Here is a 20,670-nt window from a genome sequence, read left to right on the forward strand (position 1 = left end):
GCAAAACTTAAGCCTTTCTTCGTAAGAGCACCCCTTTGTTCCATTCACTAATCTTGTTGCCCTTCTCTGTACTCGTTCCAGCAGCTCTACATCCTTCTTGAAATGAGGCCTCCAGACCTGTATACAGTACTCTAGGTGTGGCCTGACCATTGCCTTATACAAGGGAATAATCACCTCCTTATCCCTGCTGGAAAAATACCTGTATATCATTGACAATACTCCATGAGCTACTCTTGCAGCCTGTCTGCACTGCTCAGAGAACTTCATATCTGCCTGCACAACTACCCCCAAGTCCCTTTCATTCTCTACCACTGTCAGTGTAGCACCACAGAGTTGATACGTTACTCTGGGGTTGCTGTTTCACATGTGTAGTACTTTACATTTGTCAATGTTAAACTTCATTTGCCACCTCTCAGCCCACCTGCTCAACCTTTCCAGATCCTGTTGCAGCAGCATAGTGTCAGTAGTGTCCTTGACAACCCTGCCAACCTTTGTATCGTCTGCAAACTTGGACATTAAGCTTGATATACCATCATCAATATCATTTATAAATACAGAAAACAATAATGGACCCAACACTGAGCCCTGAGGGACTCCACTAATAACATTAGTCCACGATGAGCAGTGTCCATTGATTACCACTCTCTGTTTTCTCCCCCTCAACCACCCCTTTATCCATAGTATCAATTTGCCTCCAATGTCACACTGCTCCAATTTGTGTAGCAGTCTTCCATGTGCAACAGTATCAAAAGCCTTTCTAAGATCCAAGTATATAATATCAGAGCTATTCCCTGCATCCAGTTCTTTTGTGACTGCATCATAATATCCAATCAAATTGGTCAGGCAAGACTTCCCCTTAACAAAACCATGCTGTGTCTGAGCTATAACTGAAGTCTTGTCTAAATGATCCTGCAGTGCTTCTTTAACCAGTGCCTCCATTAATTTTCCTGGAACAGAAGTTAAGCTCACAGGTCTATAATTACTTGTGTCAGCCTTTGATCCTCCTTTGTGAATTGGGGTCACATTTGCACATTTCCAGTCTATGGGTACCTCCCCTGAGTCCAAGGAAGCTCTCATAATTATGGCTAAGGGTTTGCTTACTTCCTTTGCTGCCTCCTTTAATATAACTGGATAGATCCCATCCACCCCGGGTGCCTTTCTTGTGTTTATCTTCAACAGTTTCTCCTCCACTTTACTCCCAGTTATTTCAAGATTCTTTAGCTTACTGCTAGAGTTGAATACACCTCTGGCATTCCCCTCGCTGAATAACTCCTCATGTGTGAATGTCGATGCAAAATATTCATTTAGTTTGTTAGCTACCTGAGCAGGGTCATCAACAGTTGACCCATCAATATCAAGTGGACCAATCTGATTCATCCTCTTCCTTCTAGAGTTTACATAAGTAAAGAACTCTTTGCTGTTTTTCTTTGCATCCCTTGCCAAGGATTTCTCGTAATCTGCCTTCGCCTGCCTAACGTCCTTTGTAACTTGGTTGCATATCAACTTGTATCTATCATAGGTTTCTGTGTCATGTGTTAATTTGTAAGTATCCCATGCATTTTTCTTCTCTGCCATATGCCTCATTAGTTTATCTGACATCCATTTTGGCCTAAACCTTGAACAATATTTCTTAGTTGGTATGTAAAGCCTAGTAGTTAAGTTCTTTGAATGCTTCCCATTTTGAATTTGCTGTTGGTAACATCATCAGTTGATCCCACTGTATAGAATTTAAATACTGTCTCAGTCCATCGTAGTCGCCTTTACGGAAGCAATAACCCTTCCCTTTACCCCTAATGGTAGTTACCTCTTTGAGTAAATCCCACTTCAGCACACTGTGATCACTGCCACCTAGTGGTTCATTTATCTGCAGATTCTTAATGCATGAAGAATCACTGCTGATAAACAAATCAAGAGTATTACTCCCTCTAGTTGCCTCCCGAACATGCTGATGTAGAAAACAATCATCCAATAAATCCACAAAAGCCGTGCTAATGTGTGAGTGACCAGCCCCCAAATTCCAGTCAATATCTGGGAAATTAAAATCTCCCATTATAAGACTCTCTGATTTACTGGCCCACTCTATTTCCCTGTACAGTTTCTTATTATACTCATCAGTGTCATTAGGCCTATAGCACACTCCTACTCTCAATTTTGATCTCCCAGTGCTTATGTCACACCAAACTGACTCAACACTGCACTGTCCAGCGATGTCGACTGGCTTCACTTCCTTGGTTTTTATGTGTTTCTTAACTAATAGCATAACCCCTCCTCCCTTCCTATCCTGTCTATCCTTTCTGTAGACATTGTACTCACCAAATTCCAGTTCTGCATTCATTATATCTGTGTGACACCATGTCTCTGATATCCCAACAATATCTGGCTTTGATGTTTTGAGCAATACCTCAAATTCATCAAATTTATTTACTAAACTCCTAGCATTGGTGTACACGCAAGTATACCTGCACCTGTTTCTATTCTTAGCTACCCTAACACAACCCATGTGTTTACTTGTACCGCAATGGTTCCCAGCAGTCTCTGAAATATCATGCATCTTGTTTTTCAGGCTTCTGCTCATTCTAATAGAAGCAGTGCAAGAATCTCTTTCACCTCTGCCAGTGGCTACTGTCAATCTATTGGTCTTTGTCTCCCCCCAAGCTAGCAGTTTTCCCACCCACCTAACACTGCCTCGATAGCATCAGCAAAAATTCTTGCACCCTTTCTATTTAAGTGTATCCCATCCCTGTAGAAGCAATCTCTCCTGTTAACAAGTACAGTCCAGGCTGAAAAAAATTCTACCCCTTGAGCCTTGCACAATCTTTCCAGGGCCGAATTGATCGACAAGGCTCTCATCATATACTCCCTCGTATCGTGTCTGGGCAGAATTGCAGACACTTTCAAATTCAACCCTAATTCTCGGCTTTTGTTCAACAGTGACCTGTACTTGTTAAGTAATTCTGCCGGTCTCCTACTCTTAATATTATTAGTGCCAACGTGTACAACAAAACACCTTTTGTGCCCTTAAAAGATGATATTCGCTCTACAACGTCATCAACCTTTGCCCCTGGCAGACATACCCTGGTCCTGTTCCACCTATCTTTTTTACAAAGCATGTTCCCCGTTTCCCTGACAATAGAGTCACCAACAACTACTAGTTCCTTCGGGACCAGCGCATTCTGCCTTGGGGGTTGTCTCTGTGTCACGCGATGCCCAAGTGCAAGCTCTGGCGTTGATGTGGGCAGCTGAGAGCTTGATGGGCCCCTCAATTTAGTTTCTTCGAGGGCATCCACCCTGTCCTTCAAGCTCTCATATAGGCCCATAAGAACGCCGAGTTGTTGCCTGATATCGATACACTCCTTGCATCGCGCACACACAAAGACATCCCCCTTGGCAGTATCATGTCCCGTACCCGATTGCTCTGCAAACATCAAGCAAACAGTGCATTTTATAAGGCTGTGAGTCAGAGGACAACTGCCCCCCTCAGTTCTGCTCTGAGCCACAGCACTTCCATTAGCTTGAGCCTACATTACTAAAGAAGTCTTTGCTATCCTTTGCCAAAGCTTTCTTGTAATCTGCCTTCACTTGCTGGACCTCCTTTGTGACTTGATTAGAGACTAGCTTATACCTACCATAGCCTTTGTGTCTCCTGATACTTTATATGCATCCCATGCACTTTTCTTCTCTGCCATGAGAAGAAAAGTTCTCATTAGTTCATTCAACATCCATTTAGGCCTAAACCTTGAATAGTATTTCCTATCCAAAACAAAAAGAATTCCTGTTTCACCTCCATTCATTCCAGACATTTGTCCAGTTCTTCATTAAATTTATTTAAGCTATTAACTTGAACAACGACTGATGGAAGTTTGTTACAGAAATCAACCACCACTTACTAAAGCACATTTCCACCCATCTATTCTACAACTGTCTTTCCTCAATTTGAATTTATGTCTCTTAGATGGTAATCTGAGCAAGAGGAAGAATCCTATCATTGATGTCTGGAAGGTTTTGAACCATTCAAGTCCTTATACACCTCAATCAGATCACATTGCACGTGCCTCGTTTCTAGATGCTGCAATTTGCAGGACTTAAGCCTTTCTTGGTGAAAGCAATCCTTTGTTTCATTCACCAATCGTATTGCCCTTCTCTGTACTCATTCCATAGTTTTACATCCTAAGATAAGCCCTCTAGACCTGTATGCAGTACCCAAGGTATGGCCTGACTGTTACTTTATAAGGGATAATCATCTCCTTATCCCTGCTAGCAAAATTCCTGTCTATCATCGACAAGCCCTTGAGCTGCTCTGGCAGCCTGTCTGCACTGTTCAGAAAACTTCATATCAAACTGCACAGTTACCCCCATGTCTTTTTCATTCTTCACTACCCTGAGTGTAATACCACACAGTTCATATGCTACTTTGGGGTTTTGCTACCAATATGCAGTACTTTGCATTTGTCAAACTTCAGTTGCCACCTCTCAGCCCATCTACCCAACTTTTCTAGATCCTGTTGCAGTAGCTGTAACTGACATTAACAACCCTGCCAACCTTCATGTTGTCTGCAAACTTGGACATGAAGCCTGATATACTTTCATCATTATCATTGATAAATATAGAAAACAACGAGCCCAACACTGAACCGTTGGGGACCCCACAAACATTAGTCTATGAAGAGCAGTGTCCATTGATTACCACTCTTCTTCTCCCTCTCAATCATCCCTTTATCCATAGCAGCAACTTGTCCATAATGCCATACTGCTCCAATTTGTATAGCAGTCTTCCATGTTCAACGGTATCAAAAGCTGTCCTGAAATCCAAGTATATGTTATCAAGAAAATTTTTTTACCTTCAGTTCCTTTGTGACCCCATTGTAGTATCCAGTCAAATTGGTCAGACAAGACTTCTCATTAACAAACCCATGTGTGTCTGAACTATATCTGCAGTCTTGTCTAGATGATCCTGCAGTGCTTCTTTAACCAGTGACTCCATTACCAGAACAGAAGTTAAACTCACAGGTCTGTAATTACTCGTGTCACCCTTTGATCCTCCTTTGTGAATTGGGGGTACATTTGCACATCTCCAGTCTCCTCGATTGAATACAAGGACAAAGATGTTCTCATAATTCTAGCTAAGGGTTTGTTTACTTCCTTTGCTGCCACCTTTTATATAAGTAAATAGATCCCTTCCACACCATGTGCCTGTCTTATATTTAACTTCAACAATATCTCCTCCACTTTGGACTCAGTTATTACAAAATCATTTAGCTCCCTGTTAAAGTTTGATAAACTTCTGGCCTCCACTTCCGCACAGAATTCCTCATGTGTCAATATAGATGCAAAATACTCATTCAGTTTGTCAGCTACCTGAGCAGGATCATTGACAGTCGAACAATCAACATTAAGTGGACAAATCTGATTCATTCTCTTGCTGTTAGAGTTTACATAAGTAAAGAAGTATTTGCTGATTTTCATTGCATTCTTTACCATAGAGAGGGGGGGGGGGGAGTGCTGAGTGTATTTGCAAATGGATGCAGTGAAATTCATGCTCCAAGAAATATAAGTTTTTGCCATTTTATTTACTTTATTGTCATATTATATTGTACTTTATAAGTAGCTTTATAAACCTAGTTACGCTTGTTATTTTTATTTTTAATTTAGATAGAGATTTTGTAGGTTACTACTTACTATATGTAAAACTGTTGTTTCATTCAAATCTTGCAACCATTGTAATAATATAGAGTGAGTGGTAGGAAATTCAAATTTTTAATTGTGGTAAATAGGTAGCTAACGTAAAACTAGATAGCATAAGTAAATATCATTGATTTAGAAATATTTAGATAGCGTAGTATTGATAATTGATTAATCTTATTAATTTTCATTGCATTCAATTAGATATCATGCCCCAGACTAGAGCAGCAAAGCAACGAGCACAAAGTAGCAGGAGTGCTGTGGCTCGGGAGGTGATCTGAGAGGGGTGGTTCTCCAATGTATCACAGCCTCAAAAAATGTGCAGCCTGTCAAATGTTTGCGGTTCATTCTGGAACAGGATATGATCTTGCCAAGAAGGATATCTTTGTGTGTGCTATGCGTGCAGAGTATCAAGAAATTAGGTGCCAACTCAGCGTTCTGATGGGCACCTATGAGAGTTTGAAGAGTTGGGTATAACCCCTCAAAGGTATTAAAGTTGGGAAACCTTCAAGCTCTCAGCTGCCCAACTCAACACCAGAGCTCCTGCTTGTGCATCAGACTACACAGCGGCAATGTACAAGGTTGAATGGCCATCCCATGGCAATCTCTTGGTACCTCAGGAGATAATTATTGTCCGTGACTACATTGTCAGGAAGATGGGTAACATATTGTGTAAAAAGGATAGGTGGAATAAAACCAGGATATGTCTGCCAGGTGCAAAAGTTGATGTTATAGAGCAGATATCATCTTTTAAGGGTAGAAAGGGTGATATTGCTGTACACATTGGCACCAATGACATTAAGAGTAGATCTGCAGAATTTTTTAAGTATAGGTCAATGTTGAAAAAAAAAGTCATGAGTTAGGGTTAAATTTGCAAGTGTCTGCAATTCTGCCCAGACACGATAGGAGGGAGTACATAATGAGAGCCTTCTCAATCAATTCAGCCCTCTAGAGATTGTGCAAAGATCATCGGGTAGAATTTTTCTCAGTGTGATCTGTGCTTGTTAAAAGGGGAGACTGCTTCTGCAGGGATGGAATACACTTAAATAGAAGGGGTGCAAGAATATTTACTGATGATATTGAGGCAATGTTAGGTGGGTTGGAAAACTGCTAGCTTCGGGGGGAGGTACACAGAGTAAAAGATTAACAGTAGTCGCAGGCAGAGGTGCAAGTGATTGCACTGCTTCTATTATATTGGAGTGTGGGGTGCTGGGGTCTTCAGGGACTGATGGGAGTCATCACAGAACAGATAAATACATGGGCTATGTTAGGGTAACTAAGAATAAGAATAGGTGCATGTATACTTACATGTACACCAGTGTTCTCCTCAGAAATTTTGCCAGCCGTGTGACATTATGAAGTAGCCAGGTGGGGAAGTGTAATACTTCGCAATATTATAAATATTTTTGTGTTATTTATAAATGTGACTTAAGCAATCCTGAGCAAAAATTAATTGCATAATTTAACATTATATGCTCCTGTCACATTGAACTCAATCATATAGTATGTTCGAATTAATATTGATCGAGATCAGTGAGCAGTACCATACGATACCATGAGAATCGCTTAAATTTTTAGCCAGGCAGTCAGTTAAATTCACTGGGCGGTGCTGTTTTGTTTTTTTTTTTGGTTTTTAGGAGCATTAGCAACTAAGGCCATATTGCTCGGGGATATGCGGTGATCATTCCTGACCTTTCCGCATCCTCCATATTTGGTGGTGACGGGCTCGAACCCCGGTCTAATCAAGAAGCGTGTGCTATGCACTGCTGCTCCTTCCCACCTGGCTACGGAGGCGCCCACTGGGCGGTGCGCCAATTTGATAAGTCCTGGGGAGAACACTGTAAGCCAATGCTAGGCATATAGTAAATAAATTTGATGAATTTGAAGTGCCGGATAAGACATCAAAGGTGGATATTGTTGGGATATCAGAGACATTGTGTAAAACTGAGATAAGCAGTACAATCTGTACATAAAGGGTAGAGAAGATAGAAAGGGAGGAGGGGGTTATGCTGTTAGTTATGAAACACATAAAATCTAAGGAAGTGCATCTAGTTGACAAGATGGTCAGTGCAATGTTGAGTCAGTTTGGTGTGATGTAAGCACTGGGAAAGCAAAAATGACAGTAGGAGTGTGTTAAAAGATAAATGACTTTGATTAGTACAATGAACAACTGTGCAGAGAAATAGAATAGGCAAGTAAATCAGATTGTCTAATAATGGGAGATTTTAACTTCCCAGATATTGACTGGAAAGTGTGGGTTGGCACACTAGAAAGACTTTTGTGGATTTATTAGATGATTGTTTTCTACAGCAACATGTTAGAGAGGTAACCAGAGAGAGTAATACTCTTGATCAGGTTATCAGCAGTGATTATTCGTGCATTATGAATTTGCAGATAAAGGAACCATTGGGTGGCAGTGATCACAGTGTACTGATGTGGGATTTACTTAAAGATATTACTACCATCAAGTGTAAAGGGAAGGGTTTTTTCTTCTGTAAAGGTGAATACAGTGGTCTTTGACTGTTTCTAAATTGCACACAGTTGGTCCAATTGATGATGTTACCAGCAGCGAATTCTAAATGGGAACCATTCAAGGAAGTGATTGTGGAAGCTACTAGGCTTTTCATTCCAATTAAGAAATATTCAAGGTTTAGGCCTAGATGAATTTCAGATGAACTAACGAGACTCATGGCAGAGAAGAAAAATGCATTTGCTGCATATAAATTATCAGGTGCTACAGAAGTCTGAGATAGATATAAGCTAGTCTGTAATCAAGTCACAAAAGAAGTTAGGCAAGCGAAGGCAGATTACAAGAAATCTTTGGCAACAGATGCTAAGAAAAACTGCAAAGACTTCTTTAGTTATATAAACTCTAGAAGGAAGGGGATGAATCAGATTGATCCACTTGATATCAATGGTTCGACTGTTCATGATTCTGATCAGATAGCTGATAATCTGAATGAATATTTTGCATCTACATTCACACATTAATGATATTGTAAGAACTGAGCAAAGTGGAGGAGAAATTGTTGAAGTTAAACATAAGGAAGGCACCTGGGGTGGATGGGATTTCTCCAGTTATATTATAGGAGGCGGCAAAGGAAGTAAGCAAACCCTTAGCCATAATTATGAGAGCATCCTTGCACTCAGGGGAAGTCTCCATGGACTGGGGATGTGCAAATTGTATCCTGAATTCACAGAGGGGATCGAAGGGTGACACAAGTAATTATAGACCAGTTAATTTAACTTCTGTTCTGAGAAAACAATGGAGTCACTGGTTAAAAGGTGTGTTGCAGGATCATCTATACAAAGCTGCGGTAATATTTCAGGCACAGCATAGTTTGTTAAGGAAAAGTCTTGTCTAACAAATTTTATTAGATGTTGTGATGTGGTTACAAAGCAACTGGATGCACAAAATAATTTTGATATCATATACTTGGATTTCAGGAACGCTTTTTACACTGCTGCACAGAGAGCCTACTGTACAAATTGGAGCAGTATGGTATTAAGAGTAAGTTGCTACAATGGTTGAAACGGTGGTTGAGTCTGAGAAGACAGAGAGTGGTAATCAATGGTGTAATGCTACTTTTTGTGGACAGATGTTATTAGTGGTGTGCCCCAGGGTTCGTTGTCAGACCACCTCTTGTTTTGTATATTTATCAGTGATATTGATGTAGGTATATCAGGCTTAATGTTGAAGTTTGCAGATGATACAAAGGTTGGCAGGGTTGTTAATAACAGTAATGGCAGTGTGTTACTGCAACAGTATCTAGAAAATTTGGGTAGATGGGCTGAGAAGTGGCAACTGAAGTTTAACATTGACAAATGCAAAGTACTGCAATTTTCTGAGTAGTGTAAATGGCTGTCAAGGCAGGTCGTGCAATATTGTCAATGATGTACAGGAATTTTGCTAGTAGGGAAAAGGAGCTGATTATCCATTTGTATAAGGTAGTGGCCATGCCATGCCTTGAGTACTGCATATAGGTCTGGAGTAGGGTGACCATATTTTTTTTAAGAGAAACTAGGACATTCCCATTTTTAAAAAGAGGACAAAACTAGGATATTTTAAACTTTTTTATTAACAAAAAATTATGAACGTTATATGATTTATTGATAAAATAGAAATTTCTTCTGATAAAATAAAACAGATGTTCTTTTAAAAATACACTTAATACTTTTAAAAAATTAATATTTTCTAAGATTTTCGGCTGTTTAGTTATTTGATCTTAAAATTCTTGGCATTTCTTTTTCATATTATGTGTAGTAAACAATAAGCCTTTATTTACTTCAAACTGTAATAGGTTTCTTCCTGTTTGGTCATTGAATGTTCATCAATGAAGACCGAATATAGAAGGAATAAATACTATAATTTTTAATAATTCAGAACTTAATTCTAAAGTTTGACAAAAAAACACATTCCTTATGCAATAGTTCATCAATTTATTATTTTTTCCATGAATTTTATACCATGAAATAAATGAACAGCCTTGAAGAATGGATAGGGTGACTGTATATTTTTTATGAAAACTAGGATAGCAGAGGAAGAAATTAATTTTAGGAAGAATACAAAAATAGGACTATAAATTTTTTTATTGCAAAAGATAAAAAACAGATAATAGTGGCAAAATAAAATACATCTTGTTGACATAAAAATTAAATAGGTATTCTTTTAAAAAAACATTTAATAATTCATTGAAATTAATATTTACTTGAAGATAAAGTTTCTGCTAAAACTTTTGGTTCATTAATTATGTGGTTGTAAAATTCTTCACATGTCATTTGCATATTATATATAGTAAATAATATTCCTTTAACAGCTTCAATTTTTAATTGGTTTCTTTCTTTCCTTTCTTTCTTTCCTTTGTCCACTGACTATTTATCAATGAAAATACACATTTAACATTTGCATTGTGGCCAAATACACAAAAGATGAATTGTACAATTTTTAGTAACTCTGAAGTTAATTCAGAAGTTTTACATTGTTTAAAAAACATCACCCATTTCTCATTTGCAGTTAATGTATTCCATTTCTCATTTTCTTGTTGTGTTTCCAAGAATAACTTTAAATTATGCCATTGATCAAACAGTTTTACATCATCGACTGTGATTCCCTTCTCACAGAGATATTCTAAGCAGGAATGAACATTGTCTCAAGAAGGAATTTCTGCCAAATCGATCCATTCTAAGATTTGAAACTCATCTAATGGTTTTAACCATGATTCAGTATATTTTAAAGTATGACCATACAAATTCTTGATTTGAACTCTAAACTGTGTGACTTCATTTTCCTTACCCTTTTCTGTTGCAATTTTTAGTATTGAGCACACTTTTAACTGAAGAAATTTATTGGTTTTCCTCTCCTTGAACAAATGAAAAACAGTTTTAAGGATTTTCCGCACTTCAATTATTGAAATACAGTCTCTTTCAATACATTTTATATTTTCTTGAAAGAATGACATGAATGAATGAGCAAATGAAAGGTATGCCTCATTCATACCATCTTCAAAAAATGTAGCCACTGTAACTTCTGCGCTATCTATTGGCGGCCGTGTAAGCTATAACGCTCTCCATTGACGTAGATATGATAGCACTTGTGGTCTGTGATATTTAATGAAAACCCGACGATAGCACAGCAGTCATGGTGGATATAACAGAAAAGTATCCGTATTGTATGCACCATAATTTGTTTGGGTATCACTCACATTCTTATAAGTGATGCTTAAATGAATACAGAGGGTGTAAAAATTTAAAGTGAATGAAAATCTCGAGTTGTAAATAGAAAAACTAGGACAAACAAGGACAAATTTTAAAAACCCATGAGGACACCTTAAAAAAGAGGACATGTCCTCGGAAACCTGGACGTATGGTCAACCTAGTCTGGAGGCCTCATTTTAGGAAGGATGTAGAGTTGCTAGAATGAGTACAAAGAAGGACAACAGGATTTGTGTAGGAAACAAATCAAATAATCAAATACACACTTCAATCAGATCACCTGCGAGGTGATCTGATTGAAGTGTATATGGCCTTGAATGGGTCGAGCAGGCTCAATTCTGATGGAATTCTTTGTCTGCTCAGATTATGAACCTGAGGAAGCATAAATTGAAATTGAGGAAAGATAGTTGTAGAATAGATGTGTAGACATTTGCCTTTAGCCATTGGGTATTTGATTGCTGGAACAAACTTCCATCTGTAGTTGTTGAAGTTGATAGCTTAAATAAATTCAAGGAGGAACTGGACAAATGTGTAGGGGGAATGGATGTGTGAAATGGTTTTTTTTTTTTTTTTTTTGGCTAAGGCCAAAAAAAAGGCCAAGGCAAAAAAAAAGGCTAAGGCTTGCTTTCTTTCATCCTATGCCTCAACTACTACTAGTAGATTTTCCATAATCTGCATTCGCTTGCCTAATCTCCTTTGTTGCTTGATTACAGATTAGCTCATATCTCACCGTAGGCTTCTGTGTCCCCTGATAATTTATATACATCCCATGCATTTTTTCTTCTCTGCTTTGAGTCTCATCAGTTCATCTGACATCCATTTAGGCCTAAATCTTGAACAGTAGTTGGTATGAAAAGCCTAGTAGCTTCCAAGATTAATTCCTTGAATATTTTCCAAATAGAATTTGCTGTTGGTATCTTCATCAGTTGGTCCCACTGTATAGAATTTAAAAACTGTCTGAGAGCATTGTAGTCACCTTTATGAAAGCAAAAACCCTTCCCTTTACCCATGATGGTAGTTACATATTTGACTAAATCCCACATCAGTACACTGTGATCACTGCCACCAAGTGGTTCCTTTATCTGCAGATTCTTGATGCATGAATAATCATTGCTAATAAAAAGATTAAGAATATTATTCCCTCTGGTTCATCTCGAACTTGCTGCTTTTGTAGAAAACAGTTATCCAATATTAGCATTAGTAGAGGCATATGATGCAAGAAAGCAAGCTTTTTTGCATCATCAGCCAAAAAAAAACAAAAAAACACACTTCCACTTCACCCCTCCTCAAAATACCTGTCCAGCTGAGCCTTAAATTTATTTGGACTATCAACTTCCACAACAGGGGATGAAAGTCTGTTCCACAGCCAACTATCCTACATCCGCACATCTATCCTACATCTGTCTTTCCTCAATTTGAATTTCTGCCCTCTCACGTGGTTTATTCTGAGCAAGAGGAAGAATCCCATCAGCATTGAGCATGCTCAAACCATTCAAGGCTTTTTACACCTCTATCAGATCACCTCACTGGTGCCTAGTCTCCAGACTCTGTAATTTGCAAAACTTAAGCCTTTCTTCGTAAGAGCACCCCTTTGTCACTAATCTTGTTGCCCTTCTCTGTACTTGTTCCAGCAGCTCTACATCCTTCTTGAAATGAGGCCTCCAGACGTGTATACAGTACTCAAGGTGTGGCCTGACCATTGCCGGGCGCCTCCGTAGCCAGGTGGGAAGGAGCAGCAGTGCGTAGCACATGCTTCTTGATTAGACCGGGGTTCGAGCCCGTCACCACCAAATACGGAGTATGCGGAAAGGTCAAGGAATGACCACCGCATATCCCGGAGCAATATGGCCTTAGTTGCTAATGCTCCTAAAAACCAAATAACAAACCTGACCATTGCCTTATACAAGGGAATAATCACCTCCTTATCACTGCTAGAAAAATTCCTGCATATCATTGACAAGACACCATGAGCTACTCTTGCAGCCCATCTGCACTGCTCAGAGAACTTTATATCTGCCTTCACAATTACTCCCAGGTCCTTTTCATTCCTACCACTGTCAGTGTAGTACCACAGAGTTGATACATTGCTCTGGGGTTGCTGTTTCCCATATGTAGTACTTTACATTTGTCAAAGTTAAACTTCATTTGCCACTTCTCAGCCCATCTGCTCAACCTTTCCAGATCCTGATCTGCTCAACCATTGCAGCAGCATAGTGTCCTTAACAACCCTGCCAACCTTTGTATTGTCTGGAAACTTGGACATTAAGCTTGATATACCATCATCAATATTATTTATAAATACAGAAAACAATAATGGACCGAACACTGAACCCTGAGAGATTCCACTAATAACATTAGTCCACGATGAGCAGTGTCCATTGATTATCACTCTCTGTCTTCTCCCCCTTAACCACACCCCATTATCCATAGCAGCAATTTGCCTCCAATGCCACACTGCTCCAATTTGTGCAGCAGTCTTCCATGTGCAACAGTATCAAAAGCCTTTCTAAGAGCCAAGTTTATAATATCAAAGTTATTCCCTGCATACAGTTCTTTTGTGACTGCATCATAGTATCCAATCAAATTGGTCAGGCAAGACTTTTCCTTAACAAAACCATGCTGTGTGCGAGCTATAACTGAAGTCTTGTCTAGATGATCCTGCAGTGCTTCTTTAACCAGTGCCTCCATTAATTTTCCTGGAACAGAAGTTAAACTCACAGGTCTATAATTACTTGTGTCAGCCTTTGATCCTCCTTTGTGAATTGGGGTCACATTTGCACATCTCCAGTCTATGGACAACTCCCTGAGTCCAGAGAAGCTCTCATAATTATGGCTAAGGGTTTGCTTACTTCCTCTGTGCCTCCTTTAATATAACTGGATAGATGGGATCTATCCAGTTATATTAAAATGCCTTTCTTGTGTTTATCTTCAACAATTTCTCATCCACTTTACTCTCAGTTATTACAAGATTATTTAGCTTACTGCCAGAGTTTAATACACCTCTGGCATTCTCCTCGCTGAGTAACTCCTCATGTATGAATGCTGATTCAAAATATTCATTCAGTTTGTTAGCTACCTGAGCAGGATCATCAACAGTTGAATCATCGATATCAAGTGGACTAACCTGATTCATCCCCTTCTAGAGTTTACATAAGTAAAGAACTCTTTTCTGTTTTTCTTTGCATCCTTTGCCAAAGATTTCTTGTAATCTGCTTTCGCCTGCCTAACCTCCTTTGTAGCTTGGTTACAGATCAACTTATATCTGTCATAGGCTTCTGTGTCACATGTTAATTTATATGTATCCCATGCAATTTTCTTCTCTGCCATATGTCTCATTAGTTCATCTGACATCCATTTAGGCCTATACCTTGAACAATATTTCTTAGTTGGTATGTAAAGCCTAGTAGCTTTCAAGATAAGTTCTTTGAATGCTTCCCATTTTGAATTTGCTGTTGGTAACATCATCAGTTGGTCCCACTGTATAGAATTTAAATACTGTCTCAGACCATCGTAGTCGCCTTTATGAAAGCAAAAACCCTTCCCTTTATCCCTGATGGTAGTTACCTCTTTGAGTAAATCCCACTTCAGCACACTGTGATCATTGCCACCTAGTGGTTCCTTTATCTGCAGATTCTTAATGCATGAAGAATCACTACTGATAATCAAATCAAGAGTATTACTCCCTCTAGTTGTCTCCCGAACATGCTGATGTAGAAAATAATCATCCAATAAATCCAGAAAAGCCTTGCTAGTGTGTGAGTGACCAACCCACAATTTCCAGTCAATATCTGGGAAATTAAAATTCCCCATTATAAGAATCTCTGATTTACTGGCCCACTCTATTTCCCTGTACAGTTTCTTATTATACTCATCAGAGTCATTAGCTCTATAGCACATTCCTACTCTCAATTTTGATCTCCCAGTGCTTATGTCACACCAAACTGACTCGACACTGCACTGTCCAGCGATGTCGACTGGCTTCCCTTCCTTGGATTTTATGTGTTTTTTAACTAATAGCATATCCCCTCCTATCCTGTCTATCCTTTCTGTAGATGTTGTACTCCCCAAATTCCAGTTCTGCATTCCTTATATCTATGTGACACCACGTCTCTGATATCCCAACAATATCTACCTTTGATGTTTTGAGCAATACCTCAAATTCATCAAATTTATTTACTTAACTCCTAGCATTGGTGTACACACAAGTATACATGCACCTGTTCTTTTTCTTAGGTACCCTAACACAACCCATGTGTTTACTTGTACCGCAGTGACTCCCAGCAGTCTCTGAAATATCCTGCATTTTGTTTTCCAGACTTCTGCTTATTCCAATAGAAAAGTCTTGCTAGTGTGTGAGTGACCAACCCTCAAGTTCCAGTCATTATCTGCGAAGTTAAAATTCTTCATTATAAGACAATCTGATTTACCCGCCTATTTAATTCTCTGTACAGCTGTTCTTTGTACCTGTGAGAGTCATTAGGCTTGTATCACACACCTACCCTCATTTTTTTCTTTTCCAGTGCTTATGTCATACCAGACTGACTCAACATTGTGTTGTCCAACCATGTCAACTGAATGTACTGCCTTAGATTTTATGTGTATCTTAACTAACAGCGTAATCCTTCCTATCCTTTCTGAACACATTGTACCCCCAAATTCCAATTCTTCATTCCTTATATCCTTGTGCCACCACATCTCTGGTGCCTCCGTAAGCAGGTGGGCAGGAGTAGCACACGCTTCTTGATTAGACTGGGGTTCGAACCCTTGACCATCAAATACGGAGGATGCAGAAAAGTCATGGAATGACCACCACATGTCCGCGGAGCAATATGGCCTTAGTTGCTAATACTCCTAAAAACCAAATAACAACAAACAACCACATCTCTGATATCCCAACAGCATCTGCCTTTTACGTCTTGACCAGCACTTCAAATTCATCAAATTTATTTACTATACTCCTTGCATGTATACACCCAAATATACATGCACCTATTCTTACTCTTAGTTACCCTAACACAGCCCATGTATTTATTTGTTCCATGTTGACTCCCAGCAGTTATTGAAATCAGTAACTTGTTTTCCAGGCTGCTTCTTATTCCAATAGAAGCAGTGCAAGAATCACTTTGCCAACCCACCTAACACTGCCCCGATAACATCAACCTTTGGGTAAAGATTGAAGTTTAATGAAAGTGAAAGACAAAGGAATGTTTCAATCATTGCAGGAACACATAGCACACAATGGTCCAAAAAATTGACACAAGAACCAGAGAATGTAAAAGTGATGCCAATTATTATTATCAATTAGGGTGACATCATTCTAACAGGATGATAGACCATCTGCATTACATTCCATTAGCCATCACTGCAAATGCCACTTGTTATCGGGGAAGCATTTGTGCCCCAATATATGATGAAAGTCTCTCATTTCCTGAATATAATGCTATGAAATATTTCATGTAGCTGGTGTATGAAGGAATTACTGCAGAAGTGACTTTGGGAAATCCTTGAGGGTCTAATTTGTCCCAAAGAAGAAGAATGCACCATTCAGAGTTTAATGCTTTTGTGCAATGCTCTGAATGATAAATTGCTCTTTCATCACTGTAATAAAAACAAGGGTGCTAATGAAATCAGATGCATCCTGCATGTTTGGAATCAAGATATACATTTTATTGATTTTATTTTATTTAAGCATGCAATAAGCTGGTCGCTGGTCATGCTGTTGTACATATGCAGCTAAAGCTCATCTGCTTATAAGCACATAAAACATAAGAAATCAGTAGTTTGATATAAAAAAACAACAAAGTAGAGACCCCACTCTTTGGGTCAACTTAAACAAAAATGAAAGAAAAAGAGATTCAATCATAGCGCGTGACCTTTGGCTTTGTGGTGGGGACAGAAAATCATGCCGCACCACAAGTTAGTGACTACAGTTAGTTTCCTAACAATTAGTGTCTACAGAGGGCTGGGAACACTCGGCTCCACAATGGGGACAAACAATCCAAGGTTAGATCTTCCAACCAAATAACACCTCCACCGGCACTATATCAGTCTAGCAATCAGCCTCTATACCTCTCCCAGGGAGACCGCTAGGCTACCTTAATCAAAGTCTATCCCTATTTCTAATTGAATCAAGCATATATTCGAAGCAGGGCATAATCTCCTCTTATAGCAGTTCTCAAACCTGGAAGGATCAGTTAATTTTGTACACTCTTTATAAGAGTGCTCTTTGCCTCCACAGTACATGCAGAAGGCATCACTTTTACAGTATGTTACTGCATACTGTAACAGAAGTTACAGTAAAATTACAGCATGTTACTGCATACTGTACCAGAAGGTCTCACACCATATACGTATGCTGGTCAATGAAAACTCTCACCCTGGTTATCAGAATCTTCCTGACAGCCGCAGAACATAGTATCACAAAGTTAAAAGTTTCTATCTTTCACCTTATTTCTAGCTGCCAACTGAAAGGCTGCTGCAGCCGAGTGGTCAATTGAGAGGGTGCATAAGTACATGTGCTTTGAGTGACTTCTATATACGGTGCTGTTTCTTTTATTCCAACACCTGAACCATTGATCTAAACTAAACTTCGGAGATCCCTGAGTCCTCAGATTTCCCTCCCATGATTGAGTCATAAGATGTTGTTCAGTGACACGCCATTCCATATCAAATACCACCACTTTTGGTCTTAATCTTGGAGGTCAATTAATCTCCATTCCCAACTTAGTCTTCTTTGGGAAAGGAGTAATCCTGTTCAGGTCCTCAACTGGGAACACTCAGTAGTTTTATCTACCCTTTTATCTCAGATTGGTCTTAAGGATGAATTGCTCTGCTCTTTCAAAAAAACCAGGGTGCTGATGGCATAAGATGCATCCTGTATGTTTGGAATCCGGTGCAGCCAGTAGGTCATAGATTACTCTGAGGAATTGTAACTAATAAATAAATATTTATAAAATAAAGTTCCTGTTTGTTTGTTTTTTTGAACAGCCATTTACTTTTTGTACAACTTTTGTATTATTTGTATTAAAAGGAGAGAGAAAAATGAGTTGCATAAAAACATAAATTCAAGCATGTTTGTTATAAAAATGAATGAACTAGCTTTTTTTTTCTCTCTCTCTCAATTTTGCTGAACTTTGATCAGTGCAAACCATATGTTATGTGTTTTTGGAAATACTGATTTAGATTTGAAAAATCGCTGTGGTAACACTTAGATAAATGCAGGATCGCCTTGGGTGAATATAACCTCGGGTTAACATATTACCTAGAAAGTAACAAATTTTGGTAGTTCTTCAATTATTGTGGATTACAGTTATGTTTCTGACTACCCACACTTCTTTTTTACACATAATATTCAAACAACCAAACTGTTTACAGACAGATAGCTGTAATGGAATATAGAAACAAGCAGTAGACATCAGACAAGAATTGTTTTTATCCACTAAATTTAGTTTACATTTATTTCCATGTATGAGAATACATGGAAATAAATGGAAATTATACGAATAATCGTCTGCTGAGTATATAAGTAACAATTAATGTTAAATAAAAGAGTAGAAAAAATTTAATACTTCTCTATTATTTAAGAGATTAATCATAAATAATAGGGAAGAAGACTGATATCTAGCAGTGTAAACTATTACTTGTTTTATCCAGTTAATTTTTGATGTGCAGGAAATTGAACTTACTACTCTGGGCATGCCTCAATTATCTTGAGATTAGTTACTGTAGCCCATTAAAGCACTGTACATAAATTGAAAAAAAATATTAACAAATCATTTACAATTCAAACCTCATTTTTAAAAATATAGTTTGAATTTTAGTGGGAATCCCATGCAATATAGCTCACAAACTAAAACATTTCCCTGTATTTCAACATTAAAGAACAGGGAAAAAAAGTATTGTAATTTTTAAAACTAACCTTGGAACAATAAAAATAAAACTTAAAACCCAAAGAACAGGCATGGCCAAGATTCTGAAGCTTGGATAAGCATTTTGGGTTCAGTAGTCTGAAAGAAATATTTGAATAATTATACCTTAATGGAGTGCGATAGCAAGTCACAGGATAATTGAAGTGTATGCTCAGTTTTTATTAGTATTTATTAATATTTTTCCTGTTTTCTGTGTGGAAAATTTTGCATCATAAATCTTGAACACTTTTAATTTTACGGGTTTATTTTTAATTTTTTCCTAGTGCTTAATTCTGATAGGGACTATAAAGTCATCCTTACTGATCAAGAGAGAGCAGCATGGATGTGGAGTCTCATTTTCATTCTTTTAATACCAGAAGGCCTAGTTTTTCTGCACTGTTTGAGGATTTGTATTTTTAAATCTTTTATTAGGCCAAAGGTTGGAACATTTATGGTGGTAAGTAAAACAAATTTAATTTATTTTTTAGAGAATTATAGTTCTTTTAGAGCTTTCGAATTGTGATACAGTTAGGCAGCTACCCATGAATTTTGATTTGGAACTCCACTCTCCTCTCCTTTCTCTATTGGTATAAGCTGTTTCTTTTATTCCAAAATTGGAATAAAATTCCAATTAAGCTCAAAATTGGCGAATCATGTTATCTGACTCTGATTTTCCAGTTAGAGATATCTGTCATCATATGTCTCCATATCACCATCTTTAAGTTGTTCCTTGTGTTTCTTAATAGAAATAAATGAAAGTTCAGGATGTTTATTAATGGAAATAAATGAAAGTTGAGGATATTTCTTAATGATATTCCTTATCTGCATCTAATTTTTTAAATTTTTTTCTCTCTTAATTAGACCAGTTTCACAAGATGAAAAAACAACTGGTTAGATGAACTTCAAAGTATGACTCCTCTCCCTCCTGTGGTAGAATACTTTCTACAGGTTTTTGGTGTATGGAGACTGGAAACTTCCACCTACCATAAGGCTACAGCTAGTTCCCAGCTGTTGTTACAAAACATCTAAAAAGTGTTTATGTGGAATCTGGTTTGGGCTGGAAATAGCAAGTTCACTTTTATTCTCCCCAAACCACAGTAGTGGTTTCAGATGAATAATAGTGAGTCTGTACTTTATGACAGTGGCCTCCATAGCCGAGTGGTCAGGAGCGGGAGTGCAGTAGCACACGCTCTTTGAGCAGACCAGGGTTCAAGCCCCTGACTGCTGAATACGGTCGATCTGCCAACCTGCACTGGACCAGCGTGGCAGATTATGGTCCATTTCCCTCAGCATGAATTGTTGAGGAGGCTTCCATCCTGCAGTGGGTTGATAATGGCTGCACTTTACCTTTTTTTTTTTTTTACTTTATGAC

At 38.4% G+C, this 20,670-nt stretch overlaps 1 protein-coding gene across 1 annotated transcript in view; it reads left to right on the top strand.

The window, feature by feature from the left end:
• The window catches only part of LOC150075054 (chitin synthase chs-2-like), a 255,891-nt gene that overhangs the window by 20,970 nt on the left and 214,251 nt on the right, over window positions 1-20,670 (top strand). The window contains exon 3 of the mRNA XM_090389070.1: window positions 19,583-19,755. Within this exon, the coding sequence (XP_090245196.1) occupies window positions 19,583-19,755 (173 nt within the window). The remainder of the gene's footprint in view (window positions 1-19,582; window positions 19,756-20,670) is intronic.

Source organism: Mastigoproctus giganteus, chromosome 14 (assembly GCF_048544385.1).
Source record: "Mastigoproctus giganteus isolate SK-2022 chromosome 14, ASM4854438v1, whole genome shotgun sequence".
Lineage (NCBI taxonomy): Eukaryota > Metazoa > Arthropoda > Arachnida > Uropygi > Thelyphonidae > Mastigoproctus > Mastigoproctus giganteus.